This window comes from Ictalurus punctatus, chromosome 19 (assembly GCF_001660625.3).
Source record: "Ictalurus punctatus breed USDA103 chromosome 19, Coco_2.0, whole genome shotgun sequence".
Taxonomy (NCBI): domain Eukaryota; kingdom Metazoa; phylum Chordata; class Actinopteri; order Siluriformes; family Ictaluridae; genus Ictalurus; species Ictalurus punctatus.
The window spans coordinates 27,437,877-27,455,584 of NC_030434.2; the positions used below are offsets into that span (position 1 = coordinate 27,437,877).

Here is a 17,708-nt window from a genome sequence, read left to right on the forward strand (position 1 = left end):
TAAGAGTGGTTTGTAGGAAGTTGGCGCCGTTTGTATTGATTCTTTTTTTCTCCTGTTTTTGGGTTAGCTAGGGAGTGAGGGAAGATGGTGTATTTTTGTTTTCTTTTCTTGTAGGTTAGTTAGTTTTCTTTGGTAAAGTTAGAGAGCATTTTTGTTTATTATTTTGTCCTGGCCGGCTTCTGAAGATTGAAACCACTGTGTGTATAAAAGGTGCTCCGTTTGGAGAATAAAAACAAAGCAAACACAATCTTGGTCTCGCCAACCCTTTTCTTTTTTTTTATTTTATTGTATGTTGCAGCCCGACCTAGACCAGGTTTGTAACGGGAGGAGATTCAGCCACTCTTTTCACCTCATGCTAATTTGAAGAGTAGGTGAGGGTGGCAGATTTAATTAAAAAAAGAAAATACCTCATCCTATATGTGGTATTTTAGTGAGTGCAGGCGCCCAGGCGCAATCTCAGAGTGCCGCTCTTGTGGAGATGCCAGAGCTGCAGGAACTCCTCCGGCATTGCATGGAACCCAGATAAAGGCAGCACATTATCGTAATAGTGGTGACTGATAGGCTGCTGGTCAAAGCCCAGTGCAAAAGGCCAGAAGCCGAACGCTGTCACTTCATCACACACTCCCAGTGCCAGGCTCACCAGGAAGAGGCCTGTGGAAAGACGTCTGCTGTGTACACCACGGTGCTTCCAGAAGTGTCCCACATTCTTTAAGAAGTCTGGATTGGCGAACAGCACTGTCTGGTTGGACGCTGAATCAGCCAGCGCATGGTAGGCACGCAGGGACAAGTCTGTGCCAGGCTTCATGGAGAAGGCAGGCATGTAGATGTAGCTGGAGCCATAAGCTTTCATGCTTTCCACGAAAGCCTTGCGAGACCAGAGCAAGCTGTGAAATCTGGGGGAAAGAGGACGAGTTAATAAACTGAATTGAATCTAATTGAATAAATCTAATCTGTCTTTGCTTGAAAAAAGACCTCATGGGTGGCATTCCCTGAATGATTTCCTCAGTCAACCACATGAGCAAGCCACATGCTGTGCATTACAACAATTGTGAAGACAGTTCAGAACTTTTAGACAAACAAAATCAGAATTTGTATAGGTAAAAATCGAATTAAACTAACACCAGAGCATGCAGTCTATTAGTTAGTCTTTTGAACACATATGCAAATACTGAGCTGAATATATTATGATATACTTTTGGAAAGAGTTTGGTTCATCAAGGGTGCATGGCTAATGGTTCTAACTTTCTAAAGGCTTTCTTCCTGGGAGTTTTTTTTTTTTTTTTTTTTTAAAGAAGAGCCTCTTTTGCAGGTCTCTATATCCATCCATCCATTTTCTACACTGCTTATCCTACAGGGTCACGGGGAGCCTGGGGCCTTAACCAGGGAGCATGGGGCACAAGTTGGGGTACCCTAGACAGGGTGCCAATCCATCACATTACACACCCATTCATACACTACAGACACTTTGGACATGGCAATCAGCCTACCATGCATGTCTTTGGATTCAGGAGGAAACCGGAGTACCCGGAGGAAACCCCCGCAGCACAGGAAGAATGTGCAAACTCCACACACACAGAGCCATAGCAGGAATTGACTCCCCAATGCTGGAGGTGTGAGGTGGACGTGCTAACCACTAAGCCACCATGCACCCAGGTCTCTACATAGAAACTTACATAGAACATTTAATGGTGTCCCCAAAAGAACAAACTGGAGAACCGTAAATGTAACGTTTTTTTCTAAGTGCTGCCTCTGACAACTCTCATCAGGTTAGTCATTGGTTTCACTTCATTGGGGTCACTGTGATGAACCAGAGCACTTAAAACATATAGAATTACCTCTTCTCTATAATACTGGGATTAGCTGTCACCAACTGAGTCTTCCTGCCTACATCATCAGTATATTCTTTGGACAGTGGGGGTAGGTTACATCTAGAGTGGAAACAAAAGAAAACAGAGAGAAAGGAAGAAAGAAATCAACCCTCTAGGCAGTATGAAAAGTTACTCATGAAGACATTAGTTACTTTATAATTTATGGAAAGTTATATTACAAAGAGCGAAATAGAAAAAAAGTTATGCAAAAAAATTAGAAGCAGAAGAATTTAAATTATTTTTTAAATAAATGATTACTCTATAACTTTTCAATATAAACTTGACCTGCACTACAGAATTAGAACAACTTACAGTTCAAAAGAAAGTGAATACGTATATGCTGTAATATATGCTACACTACACCAAGTTAAAATGAAACCTTAAATATGACTTTAAATAATTTATGCATTTACCAGTGTACTTTGGATTTCGATAAGCATGGTGAAATCAGAAGTAGAATGAAAATGTCTTCTTTTAGATGAGTTATGCAAGTAAAAATCTCAATAGGCAACAGGGTAAAGTCTACAACTGGTAGGAAGTTAAATCCTTGTGTGTAATTAACACCCATTTTAAAGTTCACCTGGAGTTAATGAAACACTTGAGCTTTTGCTATGTACAAATATACACTAGTGTAGTATATAAACACTTTGAAAAGTTATACATGTATAGCCGTATTTACAGTAGTAGGTAAAGTAGCAAAGTAATTGATGCATGATTAACACATGATTGAACCTTCCCCTGTCTGCTGTCCCATACTGCACGATAATAATCATTATCTAGGAGTGTGACGGGTGACACAAACACTTTCATCACCTCATCGTTTTGCACAGGGAAAGCTGGAGATGCTTAGGTGAGCATGCTATCCTTCCAATCTTTGATGTATATATGGCCTAAGAGCTTGCTCCTGGCTATAATCACTGCACTAAATGAGAGACAGTCTAAACCATCTATTTCACATTGAGAGCATGGCCAACTGTCGATTACACCTCATTTAATTTTTTGCAATGCTAAGCAAGATGATGAGCTGGTGTTACCTCATTACAAAGTCGGCCTGGTCGATTTCTTTGCCACAGCCGCTGTTCTTCAGAACTCCTCCGTTACCCACCACCACACACTTCTTCAATGGCAGCTGAAAAGGAGTATCCTGGCAACCAAAAATAGGCCCTTGTTACACAAGAGAGACACACAAATTCACACATTCACATAGCTCAGTTGTAACCACCAAAATGAAATACACGTCCACTTGTACACAGGAGGTGAATATGCCATGATCAGCAAAGCATTTTCAAGCATTTCCACACTGCACATATATTGTCACTCACTGGCAAAAAAATATTGCTTGAAACATACTGGGGAACTTGTGATCTGTCATAGTTAAAGAGTGAATTGCATTTTTTGGATTAAATGTAATTGTTTTTTATTTTATTTATTAATTATATACTATTGCCAAAACACCCACAGGCACCTTTACAGGAAACTCCTCAGTTTTAGTTTCCTCTAGTATTTAACACACTCCAAATAAATAGTCAAACCACACACACACACACACACACACACACACACACACACACACACACACACACACACACACACACAGAGAGAGAGAGAGAGAGAGAGAGAGGAAGAGAAAGAAATGTATAGTGCTCAAGCTGATCAAGAGGGATTTCAGAGGGAGCACAACCCCCCAACACCCCCCCCTCTCTCGCTCACACACACACACACACATCGAGGTGCACATCAATTAGTCACACAATCCTAGTACCTGCTGTGTTTCATATTAATTTTGGAGAATATTAAATAATATTAAAGCTGCACTAGTTGGTAGTCAAACTAGGAATATCAGATTTGCCAGTCTCAATGACCATCTATGTACATATTAAGACTAAGCAATATTATAATGTACCATGTGACTCTTTATTATATTTTTACCAGATCTGCCGAATTATAACACTAATGCTTATTTTAAACACATTTTAGATACCTAGAACCAAATTCTCTAGTGTTTTTGAAATATAAAAATTGGATATTAAGGATACACTTGCAGTAATTGCTATCTACTTGAACTTTATCTGTCACCAGTTAATTTAGCTTAGCAATGTGTGTGCATGTGTTTGAAATATTGCAAAATATGTGTCAGAGTGTCACTAATACCTATAGTACAACGCATGAGGAAGTGGAAAGTGTGAGACGTGGAACAGTGCCAAGTATAAAATAAACAAAACCCATGCAGCATCCTTTTATGGGCCTGTATTTTTTGGTAGTCAGATCTCCTCCGGAGATGCACCAGCTAAAGTGTGGGAGAGGAGAGAAATGAGACATGAACCACTGTCTCCTACACATTGTCTCACACAGCCACCTTCTCCTAAGTAGAATGCTTCCATGAGACTTACTTACAAAGCCAGCAGGTGGAGGTCAGAGACTGTTTGTGTACAAATACAAACTGCTTGTGTAAGTGGTTGTGATTGCGGTAGCTACATTAAACAAAATAATGGAATATACATTTGTATAGTAATATTTTACGAGTTGTAGAGTTATGTTTGATGCCATGTTATTGGCAACAACTTACCCTTTTTTGCCCTCGTTATCATGCCAGGTTTTGACTATTCTTTAAGGATTTTAGCTGCTTAGCAAGTTCCAATAGTTCCAGTGTAAAGACCAGTCACGAAGGCTGCAAATGCCTGCTTTACATCTCTGCAATAAAACCCCACTGATCATTATGATGGAAAAATAGTAAATGGTCTGCACTTATATAGCACCATTTAACCTTCTAGTAGTTCTGCAAAGTGCTTTACACACTGTTCCTGGTTCACCCATTCACACACCAATGGCAGCAAAGTGCACAGAGTAGAGGTGTAAATGCCAGAGTAATTCTTTTTTTACTCACTACTTTACACTGTAGCAAAGTGTCATTTCTTCAGTGTTGTCACATGAAAAGATATCATCAAATATTTACAAAAATGGAAGGGGTGTACTCACTTTTGTGAGATACTGTATATACATGGCTTAGATAACGTCTCTCTGAGGGCCATGTTGGAATGTTTCCAAGTTGAAGTACTATAGAACTCCTAAGCATTAGATCACCATTACTCCTGTATACTCTTTCCATGCCATCGTGATCTTTACCTGACAAAGACTTTCATAAAACATATTTGACAGTTGGGGTCTCATTCTAAAATCTCTCTCTAAAATTCCTCTCTCATTTCAACAGGTCCTCTTGTTGGTGAATACACAGCATTGTTCTAGGGGTATTAGGATTTCTCGGAGCAGACATTGTAACAGATAGTTGCAGAGTTTCTTCTGTGTTTTAACTACAACATCACAATCATTATTTAAACACTGACACACACGACTCCCCTTAATTCGTTAACATAATCACATTTGTAAACATTCTAGTCAGCAAAACCCCCAGAAATCACACTTCTCTGTCTCCCACAGACAGACAACTTCCAGGAAAGGTCACACATTCAGATCAAACAGTGTATCAGAGGTCATAAATGCACACGACTTGACTGTCAGCCAGTGGGGACATGTGATGGCAAACCATAGACAAAAACCTATGTATTTAGTGACAGTCCTGTGTAAGTATCCTCGCTAGGGAACCATTTTCCAAAAACTTGTTTATAGTTGAAACAAAACGCACGATTCTTTTAAAACACCGTCTTTTAAAAAGGTTTTTTTTAACCCTTAAAGTACCTTGTTTGGAAAGTAGGCTATTTTTATCTTTAAGTTTATTTATTCATTTTCATGTGATTGATTTTCATGTGATTCATTTTCATGTGATTCATTTACTGATTTTCTTCTCTTTAAATCCAGTTTTAGACTGTAATATTACAAAGGTCTTTCCAGATTATTACTCGCTACACTGTTTGAGATAATCACAGTAAAACTGCCTGAATTCTATAATATAATTTGTTCACCATGTTAGGTTTAAATCCTCTAAAAACAGATTCGCAATTAAATAACATTACTCTGTTCCAATTCACATCCTTCAAAGCATTGGCATGTTTTGTTTACTCTCACAATCCTCCAAACACACACACACCCAAAGTCTCCATAAAATATATGAGACAGCAGTGTTTCCCACAATAACTAAAAGTTGTCCACAATATGAAAACAACTCGGAGAGTAAACTGAACTAACCAACAAAATTACCAAGGCAAAAAGTTCCAGTAAGAGAAAAAACCCCTACTGACTGATAAACAGTCTGCACACAATAACAAATTTAATGTCCTTGACTTTCAAAAACTTGTAACAAATAATATAACAGTGTAGCACGTAAAGCCGAGGAGATAACACTAATAAAATGAAATAAACAGGAACACTAACCCGGTCAGAGCATCAAAACAGAGAAGCACATTAACACAGAAGTAGATTTAAGAGGAGTGAGTCCACAAAATCTAGACGAAGTAATGCACCGACAATATCTTCAATAAGAATCCGAATTCTGTAGAGCTGGAAGGTCGAGTGCAAAAAAAGAATAAAAGTGAAAAAAGTTCCACTATATAGGTGATGCAGTTCACCCCGATGTCAAGAGTTTAACGCAGTCTCCTGCTTCCTCCGCTGAAATAAAGTCCTTCTGAACACCGTGATATGTATGTTAAATGCGAAGCCGAGCTGGGTGAAGTATTCCATCGCAAGCGGCCTCAATACCACGAAGTTGATGCTGAACCTCGTAAAACGCGGCCCGGGCCCAGGCGGTCTTGGCTATGCAGTCAGGGAAAACGGAGATGGTCAAATCCCTCGCTTCAATCCGCTGGAGCTCTCTAGCATGGTGTAAAATATCAACACAGTCACTGTGATAATGGAATCTGCACACAATAGCTCGTGGTCGTTCACCAGGCTTGGGCTTCAGCTGAAGGGTCCGGTGGGACCGGTCCAGAACCGGCTCCTTCTCCAGACCAGACGCCTCTTTTAACAAGGCCGCTACAGCAGCGGTTGTACAGGCGTCAGCGCCCTCTGGAACTCCGACTATCCTAACGTTATTGCGCCGTGACCTCAACTCCAAATCCTCACATTTATTCTCTAATTGAGTCACGGTCGCAGTGAGAGACTCGACAGTAGTCTTCATATGAACTATGTCATCGGTGCAACCGGAGAGAGCGTGCCCCATTTCCCCAACAGTACCTTTCAGTGTTGATATGGTAGCCTCGGTAGTGACTTTATCACCAGCCTGCTGTGTTTTCACGGCCTGCCGGTCAAACTGGATAGGTAGACAGCGCACCCCCGAGAATCTCCTGGAGAATCTCCGTTTCCAAAATATCGGCTGCTCGGCAACGCGGATTCAGATGGAGAAGGGGACTCGCTCGCAGCACGCACACTTGGCCTCGCAGTCGTGTCTGAATGCTACCATGGGTTTTCGTGTTCTTTCCAGACATTTTAATGTACCACAAAGTTAAAAGTGCAAACAAGGAAACGGAGCAGAATAAGTCAAAATCTATTGTATGACCAAAAAGCGCAAATTAATTACAATTTTAATCGAAATCAGCAGGAGACTCCAACTTCGCATCCTACTCCATCGAACTCTGAATTCGAATCCACGTAATAAATATTTTTAATATTCTTCAGAGATATCGTCACTTCATTCGCCACAACAAATAACACAGATGGTTTTGGTCTTTATTTCAGTAAAAGAGAACAACGTCCTCATACAGCCTTGAAGGACTGCAGAATTGTTTTACACATCACAGTGTTTTTCTCAACAATAATATAACCAATAAATGTCATCTGTTCATTTCTTGACAGAAGGATTACACAAATCAGCTAGACACATAAAATGTTCACAATTCTAACACATCTACCACATTCAGTCACCAGTTCTAGTATTTTCTGGTAGATTAGTTACACAAACTGATCATTACCACAAAAGTCATTTCAGAGCAAAGATTCACTTAAACCCCAAATGTACACATCGGTAGGGTCATAAAACACTGAAACACACGACTCGTCCCTTAATTCATTATCATAAACACATTGTAAGCATTCTGGTCAGCAAACCCCAGAAAACACATGACTCTCTCACTCTCACACACACACACACACACACACACACACACACTACAGACACGGTCACCAGAGCTCATAAATTAGGTGTACCTACAAACTGTCAGTCAGGAAAACAGAGTCATAAATTAGATGCACATAGCCTATAGAACAGGCTGTAGAGTCATACATTTACGCGAACTACAGAAACTGTCTGCCGGTGAAACACGTGTGTGTATGGGTGGAGTGTATAGAGAGAGAGAGAGAGAGAGAGAGAGAGAGAGAGAGAGACAGAGAGAGAGAGAGAGAGGTGAATCGGTTTTTAACATTATTACTGCTTTACACAGCGATTGGAAGACATCTCACGAAAACTTATCTTCTACTTTAAACAATACGGTGATTCTTTTAGACAACACTGTAACATTTTATCTCATAAGGATCATGTTTAGAAGTCATGTAATACGCGTGACTCTCTTAAACAGCACTTTTAAACATTTAACTCCTAAGGGTTATGTTTTTGGAAGACATGTAATACGGATTCGTTTTAAACAGGTCTTTTAATCATTTTTACCTCATAAAGGGTTATGTTTGAAAGACACGTAATACGCGCGGTTCTTTTGAATAGATTCTTTTTAAAATAAATAAACAAATAAAAAAAATAAAAGTTTTACCTCCTAAACATTTTATTCAAAGGCAAACCAGGCTTCCAAAAAACATAATCAACATTTGTTTTCATTTAGTTCACAAATAAATATTCTACTCATATATGTACACATTCAAACATCATGCTTTTCTAACATTGTGTTTACACAGATGAAATCCCCCACATAGTAACACAAACGCATGCCATATATTAACCATTGATACGCTTTTCAGACCTATTTCGCCCAAACCCAGTCTCATTAACATTAACACCTATGTTTGGGGCTACTCACCCACGCACACCCCCACCACAGCCCAGACACAAAGATGCCAAAATGACCCACTGATACAGTCGATTACTATAATATTAATTACTATAGATTAATATAGTCGATTAGGGTTACCCCCACCCCCGTCATAAATTAGGTTACCTACAGAACTGTCGGCCAGGGAAGCACAAAGGGTCATAAATCAGCACACACTACTCTGATTGACAGTTTGACAGAAAGTGTATGACATAACTACTAGTAGTATATTTCATACCCAGTTAATGTTAATATGTAAAAAGTTGATATTGTATATGACCAGTGTGATGTCAGTGATGAAGTAGAAATGCTTGTGTGTGTGGAGAGTAAATGTGAGACTAACAGGAGGATTTTTACAATTCAGTCGATGTTAATATGAATTAATAACATTATGAATTAATAACATTATGAATTAATAACATTCAATAAGTTAATAATCTTACTTTAATCTTGAGAATCGAGTTCATGTGTTAATGTTAATGTGAGTAATGTGTTTTCTGTTTATAAGACCAGTTACTGTCAAACAACTTGCTGAAATGGAGAGAATAAAGTTTTTACTTGCATTTCCTTCAGAAATGTGGAATTAATTATTATTGATTTAAAAGAAGGCATAAAAGGCAGAACTCTGAATAATCGGTTATTAGAGATGCACTGATAGTAAATTTCTCAGCCAGTACCTCAGCGAGTCCACGCATGCGCATCAGTCAAACAGGAAGTGCAATAGAAAGGAAGCGCAATAACTCTAAACTAAACTAACTAAAATAACTAAAATATTCATTTTTATCAAATACATTGTTTGATGCTATATTTAGAAACAAAAGTAATTGTGGTATTTATGGGAGCAGTAACTGTAATGGCGTTACAACAATTGTATATAAATGTAAAACGTCATACATTTACAAAATAAAGTAACGTTACTGTGTTGAGATGAGTGAATGTGTGTGTTTCTGCAGAACATTCAACCTCATACCAGTTAACAATTAGTTTGTACTTTTGTTTTCCTTTTTAAAAGCATTTTTAATATAGTGGTTTAACTTCTGCTTTAACGCTTGTGATAAAATCAGTTGTTTTTTGTTTTCAAAATATAATGTTAATACTTTTTAAAAAATCCTTTGCACAATGTATAGCATGGCTCACATAGATACATTTAATACCTTTTTCATAGCTTTCAATTTGCACAATGTTTGAAAGGCAACATTATGCAGAATGTGAAATAACGTTTTTTTCAAAAAATTACAGAAAATAAAAATGGGCCTTTTAATCCAACTAATAGATTAATCAAAGAAATAATCGACAGTATAATCGATTATCAAAATAATAATTAGTTGCAGCCTTAGGTAAAAAAAAACAAAGTAATCGATACATTTTGTAAAAAATGGGAATACTATCATGATTACAATTTTTTTCATTGTAAACCAAAGAAATGAATTTTTACATAACACAATATAGACAGCTGATTTATTATAGTTCTGGTTCTCTCTTGCCAGTCGTGGCTCACATGAGCAATCTCCTGGTGCACGAACAAATAAAGTTTGCGCAAAGTTAATTTGGTAGAAATTAACACAAATTGTTCTCTGTAATAATTTTGTGAGGGTGACCATATGTCCTCTTTTTCCTGGACATGTGCTCTTTTTCATACATTAAAAAAGCGTCCGGCCAGGATTTCTAAATTTGAGAAAATTTCCGGGATGTCCGGGAATGTTTTCACATTGCTTCATATTACATGGCCATTCAGATGTGTAAATGATGGCAGAAAGTTCACTTGTGGCATCTGATATTTTATTTTATTCCATGGACATTCAAAAGAATTTAGGAAAAAGTGTCAAATGTGGTGTAGAGTGAAACCAATTCTATTTCTATATATGTATGCGATACTAATAGTGTGTCTTTTTCAGTGTATTAAAGTTTGCATTCATAGTAACACAAAAAAAAAAAAGTAAAGGTGTCCTTCTTTTTCTCCAGAATATGGTCACCCTAGCTTTTGTGTGCAATGTTACCTGCATCAGGGACAGTGATTGTTTACTTACTTATTTAAAATATTTTAAGCATTAAAAAAAGTATTTTAGATCATATTGCTTTTCTCTTGACTTTATTTACATTAAAGACCTTGAAGTAATCCAAAAATAATCAGATTATATTACTTTTATTTTGTGATACTTGTATTACGCTACTTGTAATAGTCGCTTATGAGGATTACGTTACTTATGGGGGAGATATACAAGTGTGTGTGTACGAGCGTGGGAGTGAGCGACTTGGGGGAGAGAACACAGAGAGTGAGGAGATAGCTACTCTCCACTTGTGTTCCTTTTTTTGTTTTTCCTTTTGTTTTGTGCAGCTGGGTTGGTTGCTGTGCGCTTCTCCACTCGTCCTCGTGTGTGCAGAGGAGGTGGCACTCTTTTTTTGAGTGGAAAAAATAGCTCACTGGGAAAAATAGTAAACCTGCAGCATCAGGTTACAGTAAATGAGAATGTACCTATCAATCTTAATTAACTGTCTATATTTTTATTTTCTAGACAAAATCTAGACTATTCCCCTCATTTTAAATTGGGGTAATATTCCCTAATTTTGAATTTTGGTTACATCTGTCCCCAATTGGTCTTTAGTGTATTATAAATCACCTAGCAATAAACTTGTTATCCATATAACAGGATTGTTTGTTGCCAGTTGCCTGCATGTAGCAGAAACTACATTACTTATTTTGTTTGTGACTGCTGTCTAGTCTTCCTTAGGAAACCTAATACAATTCTAATCACTTTTACCAGTACTGAGCCAATGCATGACCTCTGAGAAGAAATTAATATGATTAGCCTCATGAATGTTAATAGTTAATAGTTATTATGGTCATTTGTTTAGTACAAACATACACCATCACTGCTATCACAAGCAATCAAAATTCAGCCAAAGAATCAGGAGAAAAAGAACTATCACTGCATAACTTCTTTTACATGCGATACACTTGTTTTTAAGTGCAAAAACATGAATAGTGCATTGGTTACTAGAGGATCCCAAAGGGGATCTACAATTCAAGGTTCGTTACAAATAACTGTTAACTATGTTAAATGCCTGCTGAAATCTGATTGCCAGATAGTGGCCATGTTTTTTAATCAGGCCAAAATTCCAATTAAGGTGGATCCATTTTTCCTCACACCAAAACATCAATCATATAGCAGTGTGCATAATAACCCTGTGTGTTTACTGTTTTGATTGTCTATGATTCTTATTTGCTCAACTGTACCTGTATAAATAATGGGTAGGTGTCATTGTTGACTGTATGGTAGTGGTAGAGCTCGCCATCATACCACAGGACTTTGCCAATCTGTGAATTCTCCATGGTCAATGCAAACATCCTCTTTGGGTCACAGCATTCAGCTAACAGCTTCCTAGAAGATATATGGATAAGTAAATGAAGATTTATTTCATATTAATAAAATAAAATAGAAAGTGGGTGAATTCACCACAGATGGTACCCCAGTACATCACTGGGCACCACTCACATACACATTCACACCTAGGAACAATTAAGCGGAGCCAATCTTCCAATCCAGAGGAAATTCATGCGAACATGGAGAGAACATGCAAAACTCCACACAGACCCACAGTAATAGTAGTATTTCAGCTGGTTCCTTGCCTTACATTGCCTTGGAGAACTGCTTTTTCTTAGCATGTTCAATACTTTTTTCCTCGTGTCATTCCACTTTATCACACATACAACCCTGTATATATATATATATATATATATATATATATATATATATATATATGTATGTAGGGTTGTACACCCTGTGAGTGCACCCCTCACATTTGTGTAAATATTTGATATCTTTTCATGTGACAACACTGAAGAAATGACACTTTGCTACAGTGTAAAGTAGTGAGTGTACAGCTTGTGTAACAGTGTAAATTTGCTGTCTCCTCAAAATAACTCAACACACAGACATTAATGTCTAAACCGCTGGCAACAAAAGTGAGTACACCCCTAAGTGAAAATGTCCAAATTGGGCCCAAAGTGTCAATATTTTGTGTGAACACCATTATTTTCCAGCGCTGCCTTAACCCTCTAGGGCATGGAGTTCACCTGAGCTTGGGCATGGAGTTAACCAGATAACAATATAATAATAATTATTTGCTATTCCCTTGTTTACAGAGTTGGCGTGCAGCAGGTAAACCCAGTGATGCTCCTGGTTCCTCGTCGACTCACTCCTCATTTACACTTGTAATACAAACACTCGAGCAAGCATTATGCTGCTAATTTTATTTGTTGTTTGTTGATTTTCAAATATAAAACCTGTTTTAATGATTTCAGTGTGTGTATCAGTACTTTCTGTACATTTTCAGCACATTTAAAGAATACTGTGATAATGCTGATAACCAAATTTTGGTCACGATAATCGTGATATGAAGTTTTCATAGCGTTACATCTCTAGTTACTATATGGCAACAACTCATTTGTTCACAGCTTTTAAATAGACAATAATACAAAACTATTCCTTTCCTATTTAACTGTTAAAAAGGGGCTTTACCTTTGATATAACAAAAAAAAGTTACCATCCATCCACATGCTTTTTACAACTGTAATTCCTTTTTTAAAAGATATAATTTTTGGCATGCTTACTAGGCGGCAAACAACTGCAACTTAAAGGCTGGAAAATGCAATCATTGAAATATTAATCTCATACATTTAGTGTTATTTTTGACTAACTGATACTTTCCACCATTGCACATTGTTGCCATACGGCACCAATTTACCAATCACCCCCATAAAAAAGAGACTTTATATATATTTTTATTACTTGAGCTAATTCAAGTTTTAAAAAATCCATAACTTTTTATGTTTTATGTAAATATAATCATTCATGCAGTAGAGAGTTAATGGCTAATCTTGTGTCTTGTCCCTCTGTGAAGTCATATGCTACATCACAGCACATTTCACCTATATGCTCACTTTCATAAAAAGTAGTAATACGTGATATTAGTAATAAGTGAAATTGAGAGACACTAGCTATAGGCCAATGACCAGGGGTATCGCTAGGGCTAGCTCGATAAACTTGGGTCTATCTATCTATCTATCTATCTATCTATCTATCTATATCAAACATAATGCATCTGTCTATCTATCTATAACATAATGTATAAGTATTTATATGAACATATGAAGTTATATAGAATTACTTTGTGATTATTAATAAGTTAGATATATTGCAGAAAAATACGCAATATATGCATGCAACAAAATTAAGCTCGAGATGTTTTAGCTCACTGCCAGATGTTTTCAAATCCTGAAAGCTGTCTTGGAGCTGGCTAATAAATAAATAATGCGCTGTTCAGGAGAGGGGAATCATGGCCTTATATAACAGCAATCAAAAACTAATATCATGCATATAGGCGATACCTGTATAGGTCGATACCAGTCTGGTTCTTGGTCCACGCCTGGCCCTGGCGCAGCACTTCCTCCACCGTGTCTTTATCGCTTGGCATCCTGTACACAGGAAAGATGTAGAGCCAGCAGAGCACGAACACACACAGGGCGGCCAACATCGACTTAGTCTTGTGGAATCGCAAACACACCATCATGTCACCTGCTATGAATTACAGAGATTGACTGCACTCCTATAGAAAATATACAGAAAATAAAGTGTAATCAATATGTATAACTAACTTTTGGATATGTTGAAGTATACTCAATATGTAACCTACATTTAGAATTATTACTTAAGCATAATCGAATAATCAGTATTGGTCAAAAAGGATAATTTATATGAATAATCAACATTTAGAAGCATAATCTAAATTCATAGAACAATGTTTGATCAAGTTATATTCTGAGTGTATAGAGTTGAATGAACTCTGTGTTTTAGTGTACAATAATTGTTCTTCTGTATCAGCTGGCACTTTTCTGCACAGCAATAGATTGGCATTAGACGCTCGCTTTTGTGGGAGAATAACTTTGAAGCTAGGTGCCGGTTAAGGAGTTACGACAAGGCCTTAGGAAGGAAGGTTTCAGCAGATAGAAGCAGACAGAAGTTCAGTGAGACATAAGAAGGGAGTGTTGATCAGAAAGAAACAAAAAACAAAGACTCTGTCTGAGTGAAAACTTTTTGTAAAAAAGAAAAATTGTCCTCATAAAGCCTTTTCAAGAAAAACAACTAACTACGCATGCTCCACAAATTTAAGATAACACGTAGACATGAATAATTAAGGCAATAGGGATTGGATTGTTTCTAGAAACTAAAGGTGAATGCCTAACCTAGGGATAATTTTACTGTTTCCAAAAAGTATATAAAGACATGTTTGTGTATGTATAATTCAGACCCTGTGCAGACGGTCACACTTTGATGGTTTTCAATAAAGTTTATTTACTTTTTGACATCTGTTAAACTCTCTGCTCTGAAGTTTTTTACTTAGGCTAAAAAGGTTGTTTTATCCACAACACTCCTTTTCACTCACGTCCCCTTGCCATAAATGGGTCTGGTTGCAAAAAAGTGTTGCATCGTGCTCCTCGGGCTACTGTCCTCTCACGCGCAGCCTGCATCGGACCCGTTTCATTGTCCAGGGCTTTGCGTCTCCCCCCGCCATCCCTTCCTCCCTCCATCCCTCCATCACCCGCTTTTGGCCCCGCTGTCTCCTTCCAGCAAACAAAATAATTCACCTGCCCCCCATGTCGCATGTAGTCCCTCTTCACCGGCGCATCACGAGGTGTTTCAGCGTCGAGTAGTAAATCTTCCCTCCGTGGCTCTATCGCAATGGCCGTGAATAAGGGATGATAAAATCACTCTCTCCTAGTGAGACACAAGACAGCTCGGTCAGCCCGGATGCCTCAACACTGTTCAGTGCGCGCAACCGTAATGGCTCACTGCTGCCACCTGGTGGTGGACTCCATCCCCATCACTTCAACCGCATTGCCCTGCTAATGGAGATTTGCTGTTGCGGAAAAGATGCGGTCACACCCTTTTATCTTGAGGATAGATTCCTAACACTGGTCCTGGATTACCCCCTGTGACAGGCTCCCTGTCCTACACATTTTAGTGTTTTCCCTGCTCCCTATCTAATCAGCTCCGTCAAACAGGACATAGCACTTTTATACAACCAAAGCAAGGAAACTGAGATCTAGGAGATACAGTGCATGTGGATTAATCTCTTGTGGCATTAAGTTACTTACCTCATTTATTTTGCACAGTTGCTGTTGTACTTTGTTTTAGACACCTTCATACACTTCCGTATGGATCTGATAAAGATTTCTGTACTGGAATAAAGTTGGTGTGACGTTTGGACGTTCGAAATTCGCGGATATGCGGAATTAAGGGACCGTCTATAAAGTTACATACGACATTGTTAAACACGTTTCTAACTTCAATAGCATTTGAAGGGAATGACTTACAGACATATAACCAACTGTAAAGTGTTCATCTAGGTGTCAGCTATAATGCACACCTCTTAGATTTTTGATATTTAACAAAATAAACTATTAAATCATATATAAAAATCGCCATGTATATTTCAAGGTTGACAAGGATCAGCACAGATATTCTACATGACATACTATAGCCCTCATGCCATTTGATTCTGTTATAGTTCAATGAGAAACAATGATTCAACAACAAACTATAGAATCTGTGATTTACTTTTGGTTTGAAATGAAATTCTTCAGTGATGAGTGAACAGTAGACATTCGATGTAGACTCTAGCCTTATGCACCCTCTTGTGGCATCTTACTGTAACAAAGCAGGGTCCTCTTCCCAATTCAGTAATTTCCACTCAAGTTATCAGCTGTTTATGTGTCAAGTTTAAATTCTACCTTGGTGCACAGTGATGGTTAGACATATGTGTCCATTCAGATAGAACAGAATATAACAGATCAGAATGTTCAGTTCTATGGATACTGTAGCTACAGGTTTGTTAGAAATAAATGGCAGCATATGGGATAATAGCACCTAATAGAACCTAAATACACAATAATACAATAACAATTATAGGATATAAATCATATTAAACTCAGATAAATATAAAGCATATACTTTTATGCAACATTGATCACTATGAAATAACAAATGAGGAGTAAATATGTACAGATAGTACAGAAACATTAAAAACAAATAAACAAATGTGATCAGAACCTTTTAAACCAAAATGCTTTAAATGGGAACATTATGTAGGTAACCCATGGTCCCTTGCTATGTCACCCTGAGCTTGTTCCTGATGGCTTAATCTTGCTGCTGACTGTGGAAGGGAATTAACAATCTGGGCCCAATTATGTTCTCACTTTTAGGAATACATAAAAAAAATTTGGTTGATGCATTTTTTCAAAAGAGCCATTGCAAAAAATATTTTACTATTATAAAAAATAGTAAAAACCACGTTTCTCAATAACAATTCAATAACTAACTTTATTTAGCTCCATAGACAACTCAAAACAAACACATGCAACAAACAATAGGTAACGTTGTAATATGGAATTAATTGTGCAGGACTTTCACATTGAGGTTGAGTTTCCACCTGAGCAGCACAAAAACTTATGATATTAGAAATTACTAAATACTGTTTAATGTGCCCTTCTATAGATGCAAACCTGCTTCTTTATTTGTAACTTTAAACTGTCTTTTCATTTCACAATCAAGAGGAGAGTGAGTTACATGAAACTGAGCTGCTTCTCATTGGCCACTCAAGTGCAAATCCCAGTTATAAACAGTCTGATGTGGCTGAAGAGCATTAAAAGTGTTAGCTTATATTATTGACAACAAGAAATTGATATCGATTTAAATTGATTTCATCTATTGGTTGTATTATATTGAATGCATTGTGGGGTTACATTAAACTGGTTTATTCTGAGAGATTTCATAGGGAGTAGAACAAGAAAACAGGCAGAAACATCAGTTCAGTCAGTCCATGTTACTGTTTTACAAGGAGAATTACTTTATTC

General features: G+C 37.6%; 1 protein-coding gene across 6 annotated transcripts; it reads right to left on the minus strand.

The window, feature by feature from the left end:
• Positions 1 to 230: 230 nt before the first annotated feature.
• LOC108279490 (alpha-N-acetylneuraminide alpha-2,8-sialyltransferase) lies at positions 231 to 16,057 on the minus strand. 6 transcript variants are annotated; one of them, XM_017493788.3, is made up of 7 exons: positions 15,951 to 16,035; positions 15,441 to 15,570; positions 14,184 to 14,270; positions 12,030 to 12,174; positions 2,903 to 3,012; positions 1,836 to 1,928; positions 231 to 893 (listed from the first exon to the last, which is right to left on the minus strand). In XM_017493788.3, exons 2-7 carry the CDS (start codon positions 15,449 to 15,451, stop codon positions 428 to 430), a joined length of 912 nt encoding a protein of 303 aa, XP_017349277.1. In that variant the 5' UTR covers positions 15,452 to 15,570; positions 15,951 to 16,035; the 3' UTR covers positions 231 to 427. The 6 variants fall into 6 exon arrangements, with proteins under 6 accessions (XP_017349277.1, XP_017349275.1, XP_017349274.1 ...); XM_017493786.3 differs by having other exon boundaries at positions 14,184 to 14,401; positions 15,951 to 16,034; XM_017493785.3 differs by lacking the exon at positions 15,441 to 15,570 and having other exon boundaries at positions 14,184 to 14,401; positions 15,951 to 16,057.
• Positions 16,058 to 17,708: the final 1,651 nt, after the last annotated feature.